General features: G+C 41.2%; 1 protein-coding gene across 23 annotated transcripts in view; it reads right to left on the bottom strand.

Moving 5' to 3' along the window:
* Window positions 1-26152, bottom strand: part of FOXP1 (forkhead box P1) — a 1122086-nt gene that overhangs the window by 159466 nt on the left and 936468 nt on the right. Inside the window, exon 1 of one of the 23 annotated variants that reach the window (XM_073592071.1) lies at window positions 15234-15496. The exons of 20 other annotated variants lie outside the window; for them this stretch is intronic. In XM_073592071.1, the coding sequence (XP_073448172.1) occupies window positions 15234-15236 (3 nt within the window). In that variant the 5' untranslated portion in view covers window positions 15237-15496. Of the gene's footprint in view, window positions 1-13684; window positions 14205-14517; window positions 14925-15233; window positions 15497-26152 lie in introns of those variants that run through there. 2 more of the 23 variants (XM_073592073.1, XM_073592074.1) reach the window with 2 other exon arrangements.

The following is a 26152-nucleotide window of genomic DNA, read 5'->3' as shown; positions in this document are numbered from 1 at the left end:
AATAGTTTCCAATATAAGAAACTATAAATAGAGATATGAATCCAATAGCATCATTTAAAACTAAATAAAAAGGGGGTGAAAAAAAAAAAAATCACATAAAAAGCTTTCCAATAAGCTGTAAGCAAAAGCCAGCGATGCTGCATTAATTTTATGTAACATAATGCCTTAATATGCAGTTTATCTTGCCTTTTTTCACTCACATTCTTCCGTCATTTGCATAGTGAGCTCTCTCCTAATTTCACAGTCATTATGCACTGATGTCCTTATTTCTCAGCATCACTAATTTTGATTAACTTAAAATGGTTCTTGAAGGTCAGATACATAGTAACGACATATTCCTCGCATTGTTGCATAAATCCACTTTTTTCCCCCCCCCCCACCAACCCCCCTGCGAGTGTGTGGGTTACAAAAGGATTTTCATTTTCCTTATAATGGAATGGGGTGATGAGTAAGTCACGATGGCACCGCAGCCTAAGATGACTGAGAAAGGGAGAAAAAAAAAAAAAAAAATAGAAAGAAATTCTGGACACCCAGCTCCTTCTACCATTGGCGGCGTTTCAATGCAAAGTCCCTGATGTGATGTTACTACGCTGTGCGAAGCCGTTTGATTCAAGAGTATCAACCAACTGGCACTGTGGCAAATCCTCCGAGAGCTCCGTCATCAGAAGCGGAGAGGTGTAATCCCATTAATTCGCTCTATTCCGTTCTGCATTGCTTTCATAATATAACAAGGCATTCAATAAATACACTTTACCGGCCTGGATCACTCATCTGGGTTAATACCGGAATCATTAGATCACAATACAAGTTTACTTTTCCTTGAGGTCTGCTCTGCTTTTTCGTTGCTGTTTTATTAAACAAACAGTGGAAGTCTACCTATAAATGTAACGCAGCGATTTTATTTTTTAAATTTTTTTATTTTTTATTTACCCCCTAAAATATGGACTGTGTTCAATACAAATATAGAGCTAGTGAATCAGTCAGCACACTAAGAGAAAAAGGGGCAAGGTGCAGCTAATAAATACTGGGGTTGCTTTACTAAATGCAAATAGTCTGTTCACTTTGCAAATGAAGTTTTCCCTAGAGCTTATTGAATGCGGTGAAATTTCACTTTGCAAAGATTACACAGTTATGCACAAGGGAAAACAAAAAAAATGTTTTTTTGCTTGCACATGATTGGATGATAGAAGTCAACAGGGCTTCACCTCCCTCATTAAGCTCTGGGGAAAATTTCCTATTGCAATTGCATTTGCAAAGTGATCAGTCTATTTGCCTTTAGTAAACCAACCCCACTGAATAATAATAGAGGCCTTTTGGTTTCATCATAGTGCAAAGATGGCTGTGAATCAAGATAACCAATCAGAACTCATCTCCTCACCATCCAGCATCATCAGACTACTGAAAATGCAATTTGTCGTTGGTGGCTGTGAAAACTACAAAATGCTGTTGTGTGCACCGTCATCAATACAAACCTTCTAGCCCATGATTATATAATGGAAATCTAGCATTAACCAAAGACTCGTAGTAGCCTCCTATTTTTCAGCTTCAAATTCAACACTGTTGGTGTTAGATTTGGAGCTGGAAAATTCAGCCGTTGATGTGAGCTGTGACGGGAGCAGTGCCGATGCACTATAATGACGCTCTGCACTGTTTATTTACTTCTTCAACTTCATGAAATTGTCAGAAAATGACACTGCATTCATCTTTATGCACCCCAACGCATTCCAATGCAACATGCTGCTCTGCGTAAAAATGCAGCATGTCCTACTTTTATCAGCGCACACCACTACAGAGCATTGCATGAACTTAACTCACAGGACTAAAGGGAAGCTGGTGTGTTTATGTGCTGGGACCGCATTGGGCAACAGTGCAGTCCAGATGGTGTGAATGGACCTTGAAAGTGCTTCATGCATTTTTACACCTATAGATGGCTGTAGACTAGGCAAAGGTTAACATGAGAACAACAGGCAGGCAGACATTTGCCTGTCCTTGATTACACTGGGACCCATTACCATTACTAGCCTGACTTGCCTGATGGGCTGAAGTAGCATATGCATAGTTTACTACTTTCTTCCCTCAGGAAGGGTTGGCAAAATTGCGCAGAGACTTACAAACAAGCTGGAAAATCTCTGCTAGAGGAACAATCCAGAGGAATGTAATACTGACATATAATCACACACATAGGTTGGACTTGATGGACTTGTGTCTTTTTTCAACCTCACCTACTATGTAACAATCTCTTCTGACCTCAGAAGAACCCGTTTTCATCCCAAAGTGTACCTGTAATTCAGGTCTAATACCCTAATGCCGCGTACACACGATCGGAATTTCGGCCCGCAAAAAACTGATGAGAGTTCTTCATCGGAAAATGCGACCGTGTGTATGCTCCATCGGTCTTTTGCTGGCGGAATTCCAGCCAGCAAAAGACTGAGAGCATGCTCTCAATTTTTCGGTCGGGAAAAGTTCCTTTCCGAAAATGCGATCATCTGTGGCAATTCCGACGCGCAAAATCCCTAAGCATGCTTAGAAACAATTCGACGCATGCTCAAAAGCATTGAACTTCATTTTCTCGGTTCGTCGTAGTTGTGCACGTCACGCATTCTTGACGGTCGTAATTTCAGCAAACTTTTGCCTGACCGTGCGTATGCAAGGCAAACTTGAGAGGAATTCTGTCGGAAAAGCCGTCATGTCTTTTTCCGACGAGAAAACCGATCGTGTGTACGCGGCATTATGATTCTAATACTCCCTTGGGTGTCAAAGATGGGGAAGGTCACACAGCAAAGCCAAAGCCTACAACCAAGCCGTGTACGAGTAAAATCCAATACACTGTTCCTAAACATACACTTATAATGCAATTTTACAACGGTATAAAGTCGTAAATTGCATGCAACTGTATAAATGTATCCAGCTGAGCAATTGTATACAATATACAGCTACAATTCTTAATATACAGGATGGGGCCTGTTTTTTGTAAACCTTAAGGTTCTAAAAAAAGAAAAAAAAAAAAAAGAAAAAAAATGTATGATGCTGTAAGGCAAACAAAAAAAAATGGAAAATTTCATCAGATCCACCATTGTTTTCTATCCATAGCAAAGTCATAAGCATCTCATAGTGCACTGCTTAGGGCAAGTTGTCTGATATTATGTTGAATAACATAAATGCAAGCTGAGTGAAAAAGACAATGTACATAATCAGAGTATTGCATGTAGAGACAATGAATGTATGGCCATATAGAGCCATATGTCTCATATAGAATAATGGTTGGCGTTCCAGTCACGTCACAATCTTCAGAGGTGTTGAATGTTTTATCCTTTTATTTCTCAATAGGAAGCATCTAATCTGAAAGATTTTTCCAACATGCTTTTCAAATTGATGGTATTTGATACCAATGATCAAATGTGTAGCATCACTTGAAGTATATTTAAACCCAGTCTCTCAAATCTGATATAACCTTTAACAAGGTAATGTAATTTCAAAAGAGGATTCTTATTTTATATTTTTAACCTGCACTTTTCATCAAAATAATACCTATTGATCCTGTCATCAAGGTCCTTGTTCAGTTACTTCCTGTTATAGAGTGATAAAGAGTGTCTCCTAGTTGCGTTGCGGTGTTGTCAGCCTGCCACATGGGCTTTTCGATAGAAACAAGTGGCTGTTTCAAGACACGTTACACAGGCATGGTCTACTGTTGCCATCATCAGAAACCTGCCCCGGAAAAATGCCATGCAGCAAACCCTGGAATGCATGCAGACAACAGTGGTGGTAAAGAGGCTTCAGCAGATCAGTAGCACAGAGATGCCTCAAAGGATGAAAAAAAGTGAAGACAAGTTATTAAAGCAAAGGAAATTGCTTATGGCACACATTTCCTTAGTAAACATATTGCTCCATAATACTAAGGAAGAATTCTTTTTGACAAAACCCATGTCCCATGCATGTGTGTGTAAAAACATGACCTGTCTGTTGCCTCGGCACTTGAAATGGTTATACCGAAGAACCTAGGAAGCTTCACCAAACTTCTCTTCAAGCCGTTAGTCCTTAGCGGTGAAAAAGACTCAAAGGCCAAGCAGCCTCAGCGCTAGGAAATAATAGGCCACACTTTATTACCCATTACTACCGAGGTCATTAGCGGCAAGAGTGATTGTCCTGGTCTTAACCTATTGATCACTGTAACTACCATCATTTAATTCTGAGCCGAGCATCTCTACAGCAGCTAAGAGCACACTAGAGAGAGTGGTTTATAGTAGAGAAATACAGCCAAGCACTGAAAATTACACTTTGATTCATAAAATCTACTCGGTGGTTTAAATCAATAGTATTTAAAACAGTCACGCCAACTTCTTAAGTACATCCCTCTCATATTTACGACTCCCATTCTGAATGTACTCATTCAAAACTAAAACTTTATTTTAAAAACCGTCTAGAATTCTCTGCAGATCCCTCCACGCAGAGCGCAGACTTTGGGGGAGAAAAAAAAAGGGAAGTTTTTTTTTTTTTTTTTTTTTTCTGTTTCATCTCAATTCACAGCTGCTCAATGCAAAAAACCAGCAGCTGCCTGTTCACAATCTCTCAACAATGAAACGCACGCTGAACGGCAAATTCAGAATGCAGACCTGCAAGCAGTTAGACAAATGAAAATATCGCAAAATCTGAGCAGATAGCAGTTCCCAAATAACACGGACAATTCCTTCCCAAAAGGCTGTCTTTGCAGATCTGCAATGCCAACCCTAAACGCTTGGACACCAAGAGGGTTGCAAACTGTGGAAGCTTCAGGACAAAAAAGTTAACCTTGTAATAGAAACGCAGCGTAGGGATATGTCCTCAAATTTCTTCATTAAAAAAGTATAAATCTTTTTATAAATAAAAAAAAATATATAAAAATAAACAGATTCAAATGATTTTAGGTTGCGCCTAACCTCGAATATTGTCAATTCTTTGTTTCAGGCCAGTGAAAATTAATTTACTTAAATAACTGGTATCAATTGTTTCCAGAAGCATGGCTTTTGTAATCCTACAATATTATTATTAAAGCAAGTAAAGGTAACTGACAAGAACAGTTACTTGCACATAGCTAGACCTGCTGGAACACACCTCTAGAACTCTTGTGGAACTCTGTGGGAAGCACCCTAATGCAAAATAAATGTAGGAGAAGCAGATAAGCTTGACTTGCCCCCTCCTCCACTTTTTTATTGGCCCATTGCGTTGATGGTCAGTCTTACTGACCAATAATGAAGTGTCTGAGTTTACTCCTCTTCATTAACTGAGGTTGGATAATGGAGCACATCTGGTTTTGGGGCTCTCAGGCCAATCTAAAGTATATCTAAAGGCAAGTGAAGTTACTTAACTGCTTCCTCTGTGTTTGACTTGTGTCAATTACTATCCCTATTTTTGTATCCCTAAGGCTTTTTTTAGTTTTTTCCATTTACATCACTACTAATGCACAGATAGGTGATGGCGTCACTACATGCCTACCAATCACTACAGAGCATAGTAGGAAAACTACAGTCACATGACTGAACTAATATCCATACTCGCAGCCCAATTAAAGAGAATGACATCACTGGACATGCAACCATAAAACACAAAAAAAAGCCAAACAGACTATTATTTAAATTAGCAAAGTAATTTATTCTTCAGATTCCTTAGAATCTAATAACTAGGAAACTTCCCATAAAAGCAATCAACAAATCTTTAATCTACTTATCTGCTCACAAAGCGTAAAATGTACAGCCAAAGGGATTGCTTGTATGACAAGTTGCTGACGTTTTGCGCATCATGCAAATTAGCTTCTCTAAAAGAAGAAGGAAAGTCAGGATAGCTGCCATTCTAATGGTATGATTGCTTGTAGGTGTCTAGACATGAGGAAAAACTGACATGGAAGCCTTGCAGTGGTGTGAGTGAATGCCATAAAACAAATAAAAATAAGAAAACAGAATTCACAAAGTTGTCCTGTTTGAGATGATGAAAGCTGAGTTCTGATTGGATGCTGAACCACAGCTCTCTGTGAACGGACAACTTTATAGGTAAAGTTGATCCAGGGAATAGTGGGTTGCCTCTCTGAAGAATCGTTGGGGGGGGGGTGATTGGTTCATGCTTTCCTGGATTTTTTTTGCCTTCCTCTGGATTGGCTGTGGGTATAGGATTGTGTACATAGGATTGCAAGATTTTATTTATTTTTTATTAGGATAGTTATTTATTTTTTCTTTTATTGGTTGAGCTGAATGAATGAATGAATTCATTCATTGGTTGAGCTTGATGGACTTGTGTCTTTTTTTCAACCAGACTAACTAGGTAACCACTAGATAGGCCCATAGGAACAACTGTTTGCCCTGGATTCAGACAGACAATACATTTAAAGCTTGTCAACTAATTTCTGGTGGAGAAATGATCATGGAGAGGAGATCCTAAGAACTAAGAAGGCAATGCAGCGTAAATATAGGTGGAGCAGAATGAAGCTAATACCTTGCTGACTGGCAATATGTAATAAAGCATGGAGATATACTTTTTAAAACAGGTGGTAGGGAACAGGTCCTTAGAATACCTGAATCTTGAGTAATTTGTAAGTGATCAGACCCATTGGAACCTGCAATATTTTGAGGCAAAAAAAAAAACAAAAAACTTGCGGTCATGGTGGATGGCATCTTTCTAAATAACTGCAGATTTTGGGTTTGGTTATTTTAATGGGGTTACCCTAACACCATCAAAGGTGGGGAGTAGTAAACATCCACTGAGTTGCATGCCAAGCTCCATTTACAAATAATAAGCCATCTTGAATTACAATATAGCCTGTACATAACCATCTATGGTGGACCTCCTGGCTCCAGAAAAAAAAATAAACTAACATGACAAAAAAGTTTCAGGACCAATTTCAAGGATTGGTTGTTTTTTTTTATCTTTCATGGAACCCATTTCCCAATGTCTCATTTATTTTGCATATTACAAGAGAGTTGGATTTTTTCTTCCTTCCTTTCTCCTCTGCTTGGTCTCCCTCCCTTACCTTCCCACAAGGAAAGATTCATTAATGTAAATTATAAAACTGCCTGCGAGTCATTCAGCTCCTTCCCACAAAGCCCTTTTTATGTAAATAAAAATTGTTCTCATTTACAGAAACAGGATTTGATATTATGTGGGAGGCAGCGATGATCAGGTTGGGTTGAGATAGAATCGTGTTATTTGTCATTCGTGGAGTTCACAGGGGGTGACTGACGCCCCTGATCTTATCTCTCAATTCGTATTCAACGCTAGCTCCCCGCTTACCTGCCAGGTTAATTGCCTCAGCAACAATAAATACCAATTTCAGCATTCAAAAAATAAGCAAGCTCGGAATAATTAAACCTTGTTAACACCCCGCAGCCTTGGACTCCAAGACAACAATTATTATTTTTTTTTCTTTTTAATTATTTTTCAGGCCATCTGAACCATTTAAGTAGTGATGAAACAATATCATTTAGATAATCTGGCATGTCGCCATAACTCAGAAATAAAGCAGTCCATTAGATATTATTATAATTATCGTCTAGTGTTTGGAAAAGAGACAAAATTTAATGTGGCGCTCTATAATTGACTGCGTGTTTATTTGTTTATTAAAATGAATGCAGACAAATTCAAATGCACAAAAAAGTAAGGTTGAAAAAGACAGAGGAACAGTCAGTAAGTAGGGAAATATAGATGACTGTCAACAAAAAAGGAAAATGTGAGGACTCGTCTAAAATTACCAGCTGACCCAAAGAGCTGTACGCTCATTTCAGTTAATTAGAAAAACATTTACATTACCAAGCCAAAAAAATAATAGATAATCCCCCCCCCCCCCCTTCTCACAAGCCCTACAGAGATTTGGCTGAAAATAGTATGACCCTCTCCTTTTTTTTTTTGGCATAGTGAAAATGTGCAATGTCATTTGCAGGTTTAATAAATGGGTTCTTGACCTCCTCTCCTTTTGCTCTTTTAAGTTCTGCAGAGCAAAAGGGGCAATTTATCAAAGCCAAGTACATTGGCCCAGACTTTCCTCAAGTCTCTATGAGAAAAGAGAGAAAAAAATACTTTTGTAGTCAAAATTATATTACCTATAAATTTCCTCTTGGCCTACTGTGAGGTTTCAATATCCCAAACTTTGCCAGTCTAAGAGACTTTGTGTTTGCTTAAGATGGGCGGCTGTTCTCACCTCCTTCAAACACCCCCATCAATATATCACAGGCGAGCACAAGAGTGCAAATTACATTCTAATGGGGAAATATCAGTGGCTTCTCTGACAATTTTGCCATTCACTGATTTACTCCTAATAAAGACACTTCAACCAGCAAGCTTCCATGGGGTTAAGGGTCAAGAAATGTTCAAAAAAAATATCTAGATTCCTTGGTTTAAAAAAAAAAACCAAGGCCAACGGGGGACCGACAAAGATTTTTTTTTTGCTTAAAATGGGTTGGCAATTAAAATAATTGTACAAAGAACCACCTTCCAGGACGATAAAAAAACTGAAATAAATTAAACTGCTGCCACCGTAACAGGTTAGATAAAAATCTAAATTTAATGTATTCTGTCTTGTGTCATCTTGTTTTGTCAAGACATGAAATAGAATAAGAAAATACAAGGCAGGGAAGAAAAAAAAAAAGCCCTTGAGATATCACAAATGACGACCTTTGTGATGTTGTTAGTTTACCCTATTTTAGGCTATTTGCACAACGATGGCTTAGATTTAAGATTTTGATAGACCTCAAAGAACCCCAGCTCAGTTCACTGTTGAACAGGCAGGTCCTATCCTTCACCCAATCAATGTCTGCTTCGTTCTCCTCGATTCCCGGCTTTAATGAGTGACAGCTACGTTTGTTGCTCGATATTCATTGCTCCCATGTTTTCCAGGAGCACATGTCGCGAACTGGGGGAATCAAACGCATGAGCGGTCACTGTGCATTACAAAAGGTTAAAGTGGGCTGGCTAAAGATGACAAGACTCCAGCTTCAGTTTAGAGGTAATGTCTGTATTATCCCTCCTGTTAGAAAAATATTAATGAAAGCAGAAGGAAAAGGAAAAAAAAAAAAAATTGGTGGAAACAAAAAAAAAAAAAAAAAAAAAAAAGATCCTATAAAAAAGTAATTGAAGTCTGCGCTAGGGAAAGAAAACAAGTTTCCAGTAACCCAAGTCTGCACTCCATAAAACAAACAAACTATGTCCCAACCAGCCAAGTCTGGACCAAACAATAACAATTTTAACTGATGGTGTCAGGACTTTCCCACAATCTAGCTGTGCAGGTGTTGTGTGTATTCCCCTCCTCTAAAAGGCTCTATTTATTTTCCCAAACTAGAGGAAAATCAATAACTTTCAATGCATAACAGAACATTTGTTACAGATTAAGACGTATTAATGGAACCTAACTTTAAATAAACACAAGTGAGGAGTGCAAATTGTTTCGTCAGTTGGGATGGGAGAGAGATGCAGCATTGTAACCGTTCGTTGCCTGAGGATCTGTAGCTTTCTGAAGCACCTTGGCACTGTTAATACCATTTTTATTATTAAATAAGGTCTCAAACAGACTGACCCCTATTAAAATCAATCAAGGAGGCGATGGGATTTTGCAAGACACAAATATAGAAATGCTCTAAAGTGACCTAATAATGGACTAAATTTGTAAACTGAATGAACTTCAGATTGTTTTTTGGGGCACTGCCGTGCACGTAGAACTGTGCATATCACTCCATCTCAAGACCGTTATGTCAACTTTTACATCAGCTTGGGTCTAACTTTTATGCACCAGCAACAGACGTGGTGCACAGGTGACACAAGTGTAATGTATTACGATAAACCACAAATTTATTGCGTCTATATTATAATTATTTCAAGGCAAAAATAAAAAATAATCAGCCAAGACATTAAGCCCCGGGAACAGAACAGAGCCTGTAGTAAAGTATATTCTAAATAGGTTATATATGCTGCAGCAGGCATCAGTCATCTTGGTGTGATTAACTTTCCTTATTGGGCTATATGTTCACCTCTTTAACCCATTAGTAATTTTATTTTATTTTTTTATTTGAAAGAAAGCCAAGTCTCGACACAACGGATGGAGTTGAATCTGGGAACTTAGCATTTGTTTGTTATTACAAGAGCTACACCTATCTGGTGTAAACAAGCAGATCCCAGGCCCTTCCTCTTTCTGCTTAATGTGTTTAAGCCAACGATGATATACAGTTGTACCAGCTCGGCTGGATTATGCAACAGTGAGAGGCTTCATGAGTCAGTTTGGGTTTAACCCAGTGGGTGCTAAAGAACACTTTCACACAGCTTCCTTTAAACTCCTCAATAGATGGAACAGTTAAGGCAACATTTCTAAAACATGCTTTTTTTTTTTTTTTTTGCATCTAATTACCCAAATATTTACTCATTCTTCAATTAAACGGAACTACTGACCAGGGATAGTTCCGTTTTTTTAATTGTACTGACATGACTAAAGTTTGCCACCAATATTTAAAGACAAATACATCAAGGGATTTCCAGATCCAGGATAGTGTGCTTCAGTCAACTTCTCTGGCACCTTCTCAGAAAGCATCCAGGAACCAGAAGAACCAAGTGCACCATCATGGAGGTCAAAGCGGCATCCATGATTCCACTGATTACAACAGCTAAAAACTTTCCTAATAGCTCAGTTATCAGATTCTTTACAATACCGTCTTTAAAGGCAAGAGCGAGAAGGTTTATTAGCAGAACTCCTCGAAGTGAGGCTGCAAGAAGATCCTTTGCACACTTGACATTTTCATTTTACTGGTTTTTGGATTCACCTGGATGAAGAGTTGTTATTTTTTTAAACTACCTTTTACATGTATCATATGCAGCCCAAAAATAAAGACCGGTATCTTACGGAACTTATTAATAAAGCATTTGGTGTAACAGCCATTAAACACATGTAAAATACAAAACTGTCCAAAATATAAAGTCTGTCAGATAACTGATGACAACAGTAAGTCTGAAAATAAAATGAAAAGCAGGGAGGAATGGCTTATCTGGTGAGTCTGATGTTGGGGACATGGACCATTATACCATGAGACCTACACAGAAAACCAGAGACTTTTGACAGTTCACATACATATATGTATTGTAACACGGGCACTCAAACCAACCCCTCGGTTTGTCTTCTGCTCTAAATAATAAAGATGTTGCTAACACTGCTTATGTTCTGTGTGTGCCAACCAAAAAAAAGCAGCTGCCAATCATTCTTCTACATACAGTTAAAAATAAAAAAAAATAATAGATGTACATATTTTATTCATAAAGTGACACAGAAGTTAAATTCAACTGTTCGCTGTCCCCCCCCCCTCTCGTAAAAAGGAAAGAAAAACAAGTGGAAATACTATTGCTTTAAAAATGACAATGTTTAAAAATTCCTATCCCTTAGATTCAGAAGGAAATAATATACCCCAATGCTGAGTGTTTTCATTCCATACGCTGGAAAAACAGAAAAGGATCCATGTTTCCATGACTGCAGACACAAGTTCATCAAATGATGTTTTCTTTTCACACTTGTGTTGTTTTTTTGTTGCCTGGACTGAGATTCCTCTTACAGCCCAGCCAAAATCCAACCAATGGAGCGAATCTTCAGCCAGATAGGGCTCAGTGAAATATAAGCCACCCTTTTGATCAGAGGACCGCTTTATTTAATCTTGCCCTGTTAATTAAAATACAAAAAGCTTCTAAAATGATCGCTACCATTAGTACAGCGTGGGGCTGTTGGAGAAAACTAGAGTGCAAGCTCCCTTGGGTCAGGGCGATTAAAAGGACAGCGATCATACCGTTGATTGCGCACCATCACCAGCATACATTAGATGAAGGGAAAATTCAAATACAAATGAGACACATGTTTCCCTTTCCTGTTTTTCTTTTTCAAGTCAATTTAGATGGCAGTCACCGTTTTTTACCACAATAAATAAAAACATCAAAAAACTATATACAAGCAGAGCAAGATGCCACATCTTTTTCTGCAAGCATAAGAGCTTTAAAAATGTTTTTGGGTAGGAATATACCCACTACTGCGCAAATCAAGAAACCCAAAAAGTTACACTATCATAAAGGCATCACACAAAAAAATAGCTAAATTATTCTTTTTTTTTAGGAAAGGGAGTATTTTGTACAACAGCAACCTAATTTTAATCGATTCCTTACATAATAGTAAAAAAAATAACAAAAAAAAAAAAAGGAGAATTTACAATATTCAAAAGTCGTTCAGAGTTAAAACCAGTCTGAAGTGGCAGTTCTTGAACTTTGCAATACCTCTCAATACTAAAGTGAGCTATGTTTCTGTGGTCTCAACAAGTTCAGAGTAAAAGCCTTTGTAGATTAGATCATCAGGGGGAGGCCAAAACCAACCTCAGATCTCGACGCTTTGGAAAGCAAGAAAGTAAAAAAAAACTGATATGCAAAAAAAAAAAAAAAATACAAAAAGAAAAAAAAAAATTGCCATGCTAATCCGGCTTTCAGTAATGATTGAAAGGGCTGGTCACAGCTTTAAGGGAACCCCCCATAGCTACTTGTTTAGAAGAAAAAAAAAAATCCAAACACTTTGCATCTAGGGGCCTACCCGAGAATCCGTTGTGTGTGGGTGCTGTGCGTGCCCTTATTTCCTTTGGCTTTCTTGGCGATTGGTGAATGACAGGTAGCTGGCATTCTGCAGTTTGACAGGCCGCTACACAAATAACTGGCTTGCCTGCGAGGCCTAATGCTTCACTAATGAGCGATAAATCAAGTTTGATTACAAAGTGTCAGGCCAATCGGCTCGCTGTTTAGGTTCCCTGGCTGCTGAGGCTGGCACTGGTCTCCCATCTCTTTCGTAGTGCCAGGATGCAAAAAGTTCATCCTTGAAGCAAAAAAATAAAAATAAAATAAAAATAAATTCTTAAGTCTAAAAAAATATATAGTAATTAAAAAAAAAAAAAAAAAACTCACTGTCAATATTAAATCAATTGTCTAAAAGAAGTTATGTTTCAATCTAACTAGATTTTCCTATACCCTTTACATGAAGTTTCTACATAAGCAACAGCAGGAAGTAGACAACATAACCCTTTGAATCCCAGAGCATCATCAAGTAAGAAAATAAAAAGTTGCCTGCAGTGGGGGGTTTAAAGAGTTAATGAAAAAGGTCGTATTGCATTTGTAACCTTTTTTTCCTTAAAATAAATTTAAACAGTCAAGAGTTAATGAAGAATTTCAAGACCAGGTCAGGAGGGAACAGTAACAATGACAATGGTTAGCAATGCCAGTGAACACTCTTCCACCTGGAACAAGACTGAGAACACAAAACCAGAAAAATCCCCCCCCCCCCAAATTTCAAACTACAATGACACATATGGCGATTATATAAACTCTCGGAACACCCTTTGAGATGTCTGGCTACACACAGTCAAACATAAAGGAAGAAAAAAGGAAAAGAGAGAAAAAAAAAAAAAAAAAAACTCCCCAGCCAAGTTTTTTCAATGACTTCATTGTTAGTTTGGAAGTGGAGAAGTTAACCCCCGAGGCACCGGAGAGCACGTCTACCCCTGTTGAGACTTCAAGCTGTCAGACTGAGCCACCTGCCAGAGTAGGCACAGGCAAACTTGAAGAAGAAAAAAAAAAAAAAAGAAAAGAAAAGGGGGCAAGGTGGAGGTTACAGGGTGAACAGCATGAAAAGTAAGGGCATAAAAAAGTCCCTTCTGCGTTGTGAACTTACCTCCCTGTGCCAGAGAACTCCCTCCCCTTCATCAAATAAAATCCTGCTAGTGCTGGTGGCACGTTGCTGGCCTGACACTCCAAATCACCTCCATTTAGATCTGGTTACCAAAGATTTGATCGACACAATTCAGCACAAGGAGTCAGGCACTTCCTGTACGTCACAAGACACACACACACACACCAAGAAAAGAAAAAAAAAAGTAGAGGGATTCGACAACCGGGCTGGACAGCTCAATACGAGAGTGAAAACGAGTGTCTATAGTCTAACAACAAGAAGTACGTCAAGAAAGAGAGAAACAACAAAAAAAAACACACAGAAACTCCGGAACACTCTGCGAGAGAAAGGAAAGAGGAGCCCTACTCAAATCTATCCATGAGACTTATCCGTCACTCTTACAACGGGACGTCTTTTGAAACAGAGTAGCGAGAGCATGCACGTGGAATCCAAAAAAGTGTGTTGCACACGCCGGGCTTTAAACGTGACAACACAAGCTAGCGAGGACGGATTCTACTACTGATCGCTCTCGAATTTCTCTGCTTCTTTTTTTTGTGTGTGTGTGTGTGTTTAGCTGAGAATTCAGACAGCCATGGGACCAGAAAAACACAAGAGGGCTTCTAACAAAAGAGTAAAAAAAAAAAAAAAAAAAGGAATCGAGGAGAAGCGGTGACTGGAATGCTCGCAAGCAGCTCAGGCAAGTTAGTAAACAAAGCACGCTAGACGATCGGGCTTGGGAGAGCTGCCTCGGAGCCGTGCAACAACAAAAAATTAACCTGGCAGATTTCACGCAAGGAAGAGAGCAGAATTGCAAAATCAATGGCATATTGACAAACCTGACAAACTCCATTTAGCTGCCACCGCAAACGAGAAAGCTGGGCCAAGGAGGACTAACAAGCCTTGTTGTGAGAGCCTCTAGTTTCTTCAGGTTGGAGATAGATTGCACGCGCACGGGTGCTCTCAGACTGACAACATGCATAACCATCCTGGCAGCCACGCCTTTCCCCACCAATCACAACCAGCCTCTAAACATAATCAGTTCAAACACCCAACACAATGAGGCTTGCTTTTTTTTTTTTTTTTTTTTTGCACTGACGGCAGGTGAAATAATGCATTTGTCTCTAAAGCAACTAGCTTAATTGCTGTTAAACCTTTGACCTGAGCAGGCTTGTGGCAGCGCTCTGAAAAGGCCATCAAACGGGCACACACTTAGCCTTAATCAAACAACAGAAGCTTGGGGTAAGGGGGGGGTTGTCCCTTTTTTTTTTTTCTCCACTTATTTATTGGAGGGTGAGCTACTAGAGATCACAGAAGTTTAGCCTTTAGATTAAAAAGAAAATGCCACCAGGAAAAGTGCCCTAAGGGGCAGCATAAAAAAAAAAAAAAAACATAAATAAAAATAAAGTATAAAAAGAATTACTAAACACAAACAAACCAAAGACAGTAAAAATGTTTAAAAAAAAAAAAAAAACATAAATAAAAACAAAACATAAAAACAACAGAAATCAAAACAAATACTAAACATAAATAAAAAAAAAAAAAAAAAAGTTACCATGAGAGAAGTTCATACTGGAAGGCTGGAGAGGAACTGCCATGGAAGGGGTTAAAGGCAGAGGAGAGGAGCATTTTTTTTGTCAGCCGAGCAGAGACAAAACAGAGGGTCATGGTTCCTAAATCCCGTGAAGTTGTAAGATTCTCCCCCCCTCCACCTCCCTTGCCTCATCCCTTTCTCTGCCCAGAGCTGAAAGACGTCCCAGAGTGGCAGAGACTTTTGGGACGTCTGAGAGGAAGGAAGGGAATCTGGTGGGCGGGGGGCACACCTCTCACAGAGTTGTTTGTTTGTTACAGTTGCCTGACAAAGGCAGACAAACAAAAACAGCTCTAAACATGTTTCTGCAGTCAACTGCTAACCGGTAACCACCCCAACCCGTTCTCCCATATGCCTCTGCTGTCAGGGCTTTATTGTAAACATAACTACATATTGTTTTTGTCCATCTGCTGTGCTGCTGTTGTCTGTTTGCTTTAACGACTGTTTTTGTCAGATAACCTCCTCCACTGGTGTAATAACACATATGCAATATCTCTCTTGTTGTTTTTTTTTTTTTTTGTCTAGTTCTTTCTAAGGCATTGCCACCAACAAAACGGGCTTAACTCCTTCAATGCTGGAAAAGAGTAAGAACAGAATTTTTTTTACACCGAGACCGGGCATATTCCAGGAAACCAGGTCATCAAAGTTATTAAATCCTCAGCTTTTCTTAGGCCGGCCATACATGGTTCAAATCTGGGCCGGTTTACCAGGAACAGGAGATCTGAACCATTAACGGGCAGGCTGAATGTACTAGAGTTGATCGATCGATTGGGTACAACCAGCCTGCCGGATTCCCTTGCGATTAGCGATAGTGGCTGCTATAGGCACTAGGGATAATCAGTGTCCCTGCCCCCCCCCCTGCAAGGAGAAGACAATCGCTGATTCCACTGTCTGTATTGATGGGGGAATCGTGCAAATATCTTCCTGGCAAACCTCGGAGTTCGCCCCATGCATGGCCAGCCTGTGTTTAACATATTGAGCAGAGAGAAATAAAACATTCCCTGATCAACAATTTGTTAAAATTTTGACTCCTGCACTTGCAGTTAAAGCAGAAGTAAACCCATCCATTTACCAGTTTCAAAAAAGCTTAATTTTCGGCCCGTCCTAGAAATGTGACACTCCCATTGGTTGTGCTCTCAACCAAACTGTCAAACCATCCAATGGCTGGTGTCATAACTGATCACATGTGCAGCATCATGGCAGTTGTAGATTAAACAGAGTCCAAGATGGCAGCTTCCTTGGCTGAAAGCGATAGGGGGGTTTACTTTAATAACTTTCAATGCTGCTGGCTCCTGTTCACTCAGTGCTGCTTCCCTGAACTTCCGTTCTTCACAGGACACAGTTAAAGTGGAAGATGACCTAAGGGCACTTTCACACTGCCAGCACCTGGGCATCGGCGGTAAAGCACCGCTATTTTTAGCAGCGCTTTACCGTTGTTTTTGCAGCGCTTTTCGGCCGCTAGCGGGGCAGTTTTAACCCCCGCTAGCAGCCAAAAAAGGGCGCTTTGCCGGCAGGTCGGCGGCGCTGCCCATTGATTTCAATGGACCAGGGTGCTTTAGGAGCAGTGTATTCACCACTCCTACAGCACTGCAAAGAAGCTGCTTTCAGGACTTTTCTTGATATCCTGCCAGCGCACCGCTCCAGTGTGAAAGCACTCGGGCTCTCACACTGGGATTGCAGCTGAGGCTTTTTTCAGGCGCTTTACAGATGCTATAGCGCATGAAAAACGCCTCCAGTGTGAAAGGGGTCTATAAGAGAAGGTTCCGTTTGTCTGTCCCCCCCTTTAAGTTTTGGCACATATTTTTTTTTTAGGGGGGACCTGGTTTTGACAGCTACCCGCTCCCACCTCCGGTCGGATTGCCACCGTGATCCGAGCGGAAGTTCAGAGCCCCCCTCCTTCCCCCACAGCCTTGGGTGCCAAAACAGGGGTCCGTGTCTGAATGGACACAGGGAGCTGTGACGCGGCTCGGGTGCCCCCATAGCAAGCTGCTTGCTGTTGGGGCATTCGACGGGAGGGAGGGGCCAGGAGAGCCGAAGAGGGGGACCTGAAAAGAGGAGGATCGGTGCTGCTCTGTGCAAAACCATTACACAGGACAGGTAAGTATAACATGTTTGTTATTTTTATAGAAAAAAAAAATCAAGACTTTACAATCACTTTAACAGGTCCCCGAAACCGGCAGGACTATTCACAACGCACAACGTGGCTCGCACATGCGCAGTGGGAAGCTGGCTGGGAAGGTACAAGCAATCACAGCCGGATTCCCAAAGTGGACATGCCGGCAGCGCCAGGACCTGAAGACGACCAACGAGCCGGCTCAAGTACAGCGCTGGATCCCTGGACAGGTAAGTGTCCTTTTATAAAAAGTCAGCAGCTACAGTATTTGTAGCTGCTAAGATTGGCCACACACTGTACAATTTTCTTATTCAATTTCCTTTAGATTTACCTTCAACTATGTAGTGCAAGGGCCTGTCTGACTGCAAACACATTGAAAGTGTTTAGCTTTCACCTCATATTTTATGGTTTTGGTAAATCTAAAGGAAAATTGTAGAAGAAAATTGTATAATTTATGGTCAGACTTTTCATTTTTCGTTTCTAGGCTGAATAACCTCTTTAAAGCCAATCTCCAGGTTTACTTTCACTTTAGTTTGCGGCAAGCTGGCCCACACAATTTCCTTTATAAACTGATGCAGCTGCTGTCAGCATTGTACAAACTGTATATATAGTATCAGCTACATACAGAATAGAGCGCTGGGTTCCGGCAGCGGTATGGGGACTTCCTGTCTGCTGCCAGAACAAAATCAAGTTGGGATGAGCACTGCTCGGCCATTCACAGGAAACTTTGTATTTTTTTATCAATGAATACAAGGCTTCCTCTGATTGGTTGAGGTAGAGAACTTGACAACATCCATCTGCCTGTTCAGCTCAGCCAATCAGAGGAATCCTTGTATTCAATAATAAAATACAAGGCTGCCTGTGAATGGCTGAGCAGCGCTCTTACAGACTTGATTTTATTTTGGCAACAGATGGGAAGTCCTCGTATGGAACATATCGCTGCGTAGATATGTAGTGGGTGCTGCATACAGTTTCTGCAGGGCTAACAGCACATTGTGCCATAATGTGCCAATATGCGGCGCGGCACGGCGCAGTGTGGTGTATACTAGCACATTATGACTAAAAGCTCCTGGGGCCCATTTTTCAATTTTTTTGCAGAGGTTTATTTCACTTTAACAGTGGACAGTGCAGTCTACAGTCAGTTTGCTAGTTTGGAGAAGGAAGGAGGGAGGGAGCAGCAGGGGAGTGCCTTGCCATTCTAGGCGACAGGGCTGTGTGTTTCCATTGATACACACAGTGCAGGGAGACACAACTCTAGTTCTTACATGCAAGGGTGGCTCCATAGGACGCTGCAAGAGAAAGGAACCCCCCTGAAACAGGAGATCTGGGGCAGCATCGTGGTGCTAGCTTAGACTCAAACATCAGCAAGGATTAGGGGCCCATTCACACTAGGAATCTGGTGCGATTCACATACAGTTCTGTGCAGTGCAATTTCAGCTGAAATTTCACCGCAAGGCACCAAAAGTAGTGCATGAACTGCTTTTGGAAACGCACTGCGACCGGAACGCATGGTACACATTTGTACTAAACCCGCAGCCCATTGTTTTCAATGGCACCCATTCAGATCAGTGCAACTTAAAGTTGCAGGAACTTTGAAAAGGTGTTTACGCTACTTTAATGTGACTTTTGGTGCGACTGCCAGAGAGTGTGAAGTCGGATCGAAGGAGCGTTCCAAGGTTCGCAGTGGAAATCGTACGACTTTGGAGTTGCGCAAATGTGAATGGAGCCTAATCAGTAGTTCAATCATGGAGAGCGCACGTCACATGTGGGTGGTACATAGGGGTGGTCGGCATGAAAAGGCACTCTGCCTAGAAACACCCACTGCTCCAGACTGACATCCAACCATCAATGCATTTTGATATTTACATAACTCCGCCCAAAAGCCAGCCCACTGCTTGCATCAGGGCAGAGAGCCCTTGAGAGGAGTACTGAGGCGGGGTGCTGTAATGTTTTCAGGAAGCTGTACAGCACCATGCCAGCCCATCCAACTAGCCTTGATCTGCCTGCACTGCATAGAGAAGCACAGAGACCCAGTGATGGTGTTACTGAATCCAAAATATAGTTTGTAATGGAAACAGAAAGGTTTTATTTAAAAAAGTCATAAGCATGTGGATGAGGGGGGAGGGAGGAACCAGGAAAGGCAAGATATAAAAAGATTACCACTCTAGCTATACGGATCCAATTTTTCGGGTTACAATTATTCACATACAGTTCTGTGCCTATTACAAGAAATGTAATAGGAATGATGCAGATGAAGAAACGTTTGATAAATACGGTTTATTTATTTAGATAGTTATCCAATGCTTGTAAAAGACTAAGCCTCCATTCACACCTGGGCGTTCCAGAATCGCGGCAAACCGCAGGACGTGTTCTTAACAGCAAAAATCGCAGGGAGTGAAGCTTGTCACTCAAAAAGGAGCAGGAGCTTATTTTGGGGCGACAGCATTGCGCATTGCAATTTGTCGCGATTGCAGCGCCATTTATCGCTTGACAACCGCGGGAAAATCACGCCACGGTTGGGGTGCCATTAAGAAGCGGGGGCCCAACTTAAAGTGGAGCTTTAGCCAGAAAATGAAATCCTGCTGGATGACTTCATGCTGGCCCCTTTTGTAGATATCGCATGTAATACATTAACCACTTCCATACCGGGCCTATCCTGGCACCCCTCTCCTACATGTAAAAATCATCTTTTTTTTTCTAGAAAATTACTCAGAACCCCCTAACGTTATATATATATTTTTTTTAAGCAGACACCCTATGGAATAAAATCGCGGTCGTTGCAACTTTTTATTTCGCACGGTATTTGCGCAACAATTTTTTTACACGTTTGTTTTGGAAAAAAACAGTTTCATGAATTAAAAAATAACAAAACAGTCAAGTTAGCCCAATTTTTGTTGTACACTGTGAAGGATGATGTTACACCGAGTAAATAGATACCCAACATCTCATGTCACGCTTTAAAACTGCAAACACTCATGGAATGGCGCAAATTTCAGTACTTAAAAATCTCCATAGGCGACGCTTGAAATTTTTTTTACAGCTTACATGTTTAGAGTTAAAGAGGAGGTCTAGTGCTGGAATTTTTGCTCGCACTCTAACGCACACGGCGATACCTCACATGTGTGGTTTGAACGGCGTTTACTTATGTGGGCGGGACTTACGTGTGCGTTCGCTTCTGAGCGTGAGCTATCGGGCCCAGAGGCGTTCTAAAAAAATTTTTTTTTTTTATTGTTTATTTTACTTTATTTTTTTTTATTTTTACACTTTCTCTTTTACATTTTTTTTATCACTTTTATTCCTATTACAAGGAATGTAAACATCCCTTGTAATAGGAATGGTGTATGACAGGTCCTCTTTATGGGGAGATGTGGGGTCAATAAGACTCCACATCTCTCCTCCAGGCTGGAAAGCATGAGATAAAATAAAAAATTGACGATCTCATGCTTACCAGCCGCGATCGCAGCTTTGTGTACAATTGCAGCCCGGGCGTTCCGTCATAATGCCGTGCCCGGACCTCCGACGGTCATAGAGATGACTGGTGACAATCTGGTCACCGGAAATCTGTATGGTCGCCATCCGGTGGCGGCTGATTCTTTCTCCTGGTCCCCGATGGCACGGGAGAGCCCAGGGAAGCACCAGATGGCAGCGGGGGGGTGTCCCCTCCCGTCACCTGTAAGAACGATCAAGGGGCGGAACTGTCGCTGTGATCGTTCTTATGGTGCACAGAATCACCGGCTGAAAATGAGGATATAGCTGTAGCTGCAGGCATCATTCAGATATTCCCACTGAAAGTCAAGGACGTCATATGACGGTTTCGGGCTGGAAGTGGTTAAAAAAGGTAGGAAAGATGATCCGCACTCCGGTTGTTGCTTTTAAAAAAAAATCTTAATTTTATTGAAAAGCCATAGTGCACAAACGCAGATAAAAACAGTTGACGCATTTCAGCCTATAAGGCCTTAGTCATAACCCTTAAGACTAAGGCCTCTGTGTTTGTGCACTATGGCTTTTCAATAAATTGAAGCTGGAAGGGTGATGTACATAGCTTCCGGAAAACATCACAGCACCCCACCTCAGTACTTCCCATAAGAGCACTCAGCCTCCTGTATGCAAGCTGTGGTTGGGCTCTTGATGGATACCGGAAATGCAAATTTTGGAGACACTAGGGACTTTCATGGTACCATTAATATTCACAACACTACATAGAGTTTAAAATCAACATATTTTATTACAAAAATCTATAAAATCGTCAACACGTTATACAGACAAAAAAAGAATGACCGCTTAAAAGAATATAGGGGGAAAAGGTAACTTTTTCTTTTTGCAGCATTTTCTTTTCCTTTTGATATAAAGGTTTTGAATATATAAATATATAAAAGCTGATCCTTTAAGCACCCCTGCCAGTGTTAAATGGTTTGTCTCATCCATGTAAACTGATACATTCTGCTAGAGAGCTTTTTTTAAAAAAAACAACAGACTTGCTGGCTGGATCACCAGATAAAATGAATGCAGCCATCACATCTAAGAATTGGTAAATTGCAATATAATACATATTTTCTTTTGAGATCAATACTGCTCTAACCACTTGCCAACCCACCGCTGTAAGTGTACTGTGAGAGGGCGGCTCCTACAGGCATCATGACGTACCCATCCACTGCTGCCTGTTTCCGAGTCTTGCGCGCGCCTCGCCCACCAATTCTCCTGTAATTTGACACAGCACGAGTCTGTCATCAGATCCCCACCAATGATTCATGGCCGGGACCTGTTGATTGGCTGTGTCCAATCACAGTCCAGAGCTCTGTGTTGACAGTGCAGGGCTCTGAACAGAGAGAACGATTGCAAGGCAGGGAAAAGAAACAAATTGATCTGTAGTAAAAATCAGCACACATTACACTTGTCAGGCGCACAATTAACCCCTTGATTGCCCCTAGATCAGGGATAGGCAATTAGCGGACCTCTAGCTGTTGCAGAACTACAAGTCCCATGAGGCATAGCAAGACTCTGACAGTCACAAGCATGACACCCAGAGGCAGAGGCATGATGGGACTTGTAGTTTTGCAACAGCTGGAGGTCCGCTATTTGCATATCCCTGCCCTAGATGGTAATCCCTTCCAGTGTCATTAGTACAGTGACAGTGTATATAATTAGCACTGATCACTGTATTAGTGTCACTGGCAGTTAGTCAGTTCTCACAAAGGGTCAGTTAGTGTCAGATTGTCCGCCGCACTATCACAGTCCTTCTATAAGTCCCTGATCAACGCCATTGCTAGTATAAAATAAATAAATAAATAGAAATTCCAGTATATGTATACCAAAGTTTGTAAACATGATTTATCTTAAATGTTAAATCTTGTTTTGTTCTATATGTAAAATTATTTTTTGCATATTGTTACAGTACATAATAGATTCTGCGGCCCTGACGAAGAGGGCCAGCCTGCGCAGCGCGTTGGTCAAAAGACGGACCTCAAAGCTGAGAAGAGCAGCTATCTGGACAAACCAGCCTGTTTCCTTGCTTTTAAAAGAATGAACCCCCCTTTTTAAGAGTTTGTATAATACTTTAAATGAAAATATGTGAAAATTATTTTAAAACTTTTTTTCTCAAGTGTGATTATTACACCCAGGGAGGTACATGTTCCAAGTCCCAAACCTTCTTCTGTTGTAATTTTATAATTCTTTTTCTAGGGATGGTACTTCGTTAAAGAGGAAGTAAAGTGCTGCATTTTTTCCTCTTGACCTGCAAAGTAAAGGCATAATGTGCTAGTATGCATTGTATACTAACACATTATGTGAAACTTACCTGCAAATGAAGCCCTAGTTATCTCCGCTGGAGGCCGCATCCATCTTCGCCCGTCCTCCTTCCGGGTCCGCGGACTCCGGCTCTGTGAGTGGCCGCAGCCACGTGACATCACTCCCGCGCATGCACACGGGTGCCACCAATCGCGGCACAGGGCTCAGAAAAAACAGCACGGGTGGCTATTCCTTCAGAGCGCATGCTCCAATGACGTCATCGGCTTCATATACAGTAAATATCTCCTAAACGGTGCATGTTTAGGAGATATTTACAGTACCTACAGGAAAGCCTTACTACAGGCTTATCTATAGGTACAAACAATGTTTACTTCCACTTTAAGCCTCGGTTCACACCAGAGGCGGCACGACTTGCAGGTCACCTCACCGAGGCGACCTGCACACGACTGCCCGGGCGACTTGCAAAACGACTTCTGTATAGAAGTCTATGCAAGTCGCCCCAAGTCGCCCCCAAAGTCATACAGGAACCTTTTTCTAAGTCGGAGCGACTTGCGTCGCTCCCCTTAGAACGGTTCCATAGCACAGAACGGGAGGCGACTTGTCAGGCGACTAGGTCGCCTGACAAGTCGTCCCTGTGTGAACCGAGCCTAAGGGTTGTTTATCAATTCAAACCCTGACCCCACACACAACAATGTTTATTTATACCATAGTTTGTAGGCGTTATAACATTCACACAAGCCAATTAATATACATTTATTGTTTTTTTTTTTTTTTTTTAAATAAAAAAACCCAGTGGTGATCAAATACCACCAAAAGAAAGCTCTATTTGTGTGAAAAAAGTGATATAAATTTCATTTGGGTACAGTGTTGCATGACGGTGCATTAACGCAGTGCCGAATACAAAAAATGGCCTGGTCATGAAGGGGGTAAAATCTTCCAGAGCTCACGTGGTAAAGCCTTCTCCACTCTGTCCAATACCACCAAGTTGGAGATAGCAAATGGTAAAAACCAATCAATGCCAGTGATTGCAAAAATTGGCCTTAAAATCCAGGTGCATGGCTAAAACCACAGAAGAATGGCAAACCCAAAATGGCAGCGAACGTGGCTCGATCGTGTATACATGTGGGCGAATAGAAAGAGAGAATTGGCTTTATGCGAGTCATGAGACTTTCAGATGGAATATCAGTAAATGATTGATGAAATGATCAATTACGCCACCTTGAGGATACTTCTTTCTCTAGCTCCCCTCCACTGAAATGAATAGACTGCACTAGGATTCAGATGGTGTAAACTCTTGGATAAAAGTTAAAGCGGACCTTCAGTCATTTTTTTATCTTTCCATTTATTAAATGTTCTGCCCTTGTTGTTGTTTTAACTTTGGATAGTAAAACATTTTTTTTCTGCCAGTAAATCCCTTATACAGCCCACTTCCTGTTTCTTGTCTGGTCATTAGCCTAGGCTTATGACATCATGCACAGCTCTCTCTCTCACTCTTGTGAAAGTTTGTCAGGAAGGGAGGGGGGTGAGTCATAAGAGGGCCAAATCAGAGCTGCAGAGCTGGAGGTGTGTCTCTGTGTGTCTGTGTAAATCCAGGAAGTGAACAGGCAGCAGTTTCAGCTGCCCACAATTAAAATGGCTGCAGCCAGACTTAGTGGAGGGAGATTTCTGCAGCATATTTGGCAAGTACAAAATCACAGTATATATAAAATAATATGCAAAGTGGTTGGAGGAAAGCTTCAGAATGGCAAAGATATTTTTATTAAAGATTATGTGAGCAGACTGCAGTTCCTCTTTAAAACTTAAAACTCTTTGACCCCTTTCACACTGAAGGCGCTTTCAGGCGTTTTAGCGCTTAAAAAAAAAGTGCCTGTAAAGCGCCTGAAAATCACCTCTCAAGCCTCCCCAGTGTGAAAGCCCGAGTGTTTTTACACTGGGGCGATGCGCTTGCAAGACCAAAAAAAAAAGTTCTGCAAGCAGCGGTCTTTGGAGCGGTGCGGGAGCGCTGAATACAGCGCTCCTAAACCGTCCCTGCTATTGAAATGAATGGGAAGCACTTCGGCAGTGGCGCTTTGAACTCCTTGTTAACCCCTTCATTGGGGTTAAAAGCGCCCCGCTCCCACCCACACAGGCAGTGTTTTACCGCTGACGCGGCCCACGCCCCGGTGTGAAAGAGCTCCCCGGTGTGAAAGGACTCTTAGTAAAGCAAAAGTTATTTTGATTAAAAAAAATTTCGAAAAACTATCTCTACTGCATCATTTTTGCAGGATAAATATAAAATATTATTCTTTTTTTGAGAGGGTTAAAAGCTCAGTTAGGTTTTTATATCTAAGGGCTCAAGCACACGACTACAAGGCTCATGTACACTGCGCATGAGCATTCAGAAACTCTGTAAAAACGTCTCCAAGCCGCACAGCTGCTGTCACCTTTTTAAGACCCCTTTCACACTGGAGGAGTTTTTCAGGCGCTTTAGTGCTAAAAATAGCGCCTGAAAAAAGCCTCATCTGCAACACATTTTGAAAGCCTGAGTGCTTTCACACTGGGGCACTGCACTGGCAGGGCGTCACAAAAAGTCCTGCAAGCAGCTTCTTTGCAGCGCTGTAGGAGTGGTGAATACACCGCTCCTAAAGCGCCCCCCGCCCATTGAAATTAATGGGCAGCACCGCCGTACCGCCGGCAAAGCTCCACTACAGCGGCGTTTTGCGGGCGGTTTTAACCCTAAAATGACGGTAAAGCGCCGCTAAAAATAGTAAAGCATCCTAACAGATGTATTTCCCAAATTCAAACTGTCTGCATTAAGGGCATATGTCCATGCACATGTGCTTTACACACGTGGGTGTATTCCAACATCTTGTAATTGCTGTCTATAGGGAACTGTATGTGGCAGCTGTAGGTCCCTGCAAGGTTTTTACAAAGGTTCTGCATGCTCATGCATGCTGGATGGCCTACTTGCGGCCGTGTGCATTAAGCCCTAACAAAGGAAGCAATAATAGGGCCACACCAATGATTGTAGTGTGCAAAATGATTT

This window comes from Aquarana catesbeiana, linkage group LG07, assembly GCF_042186555.1.
Source record: "Aquarana catesbeiana isolate 2022-GZ linkage group LG07, ASM4218655v1, whole genome shotgun sequence".
NCBI classification, from domain to species: domain Eukaryota; kingdom Metazoa; phylum Chordata; class Amphibia; order Anura; family Ranidae; genus Aquarana; species Aquarana catesbeiana.
This window is presented reverse-complemented; position numbering and strand designations above follow the sequence as displayed.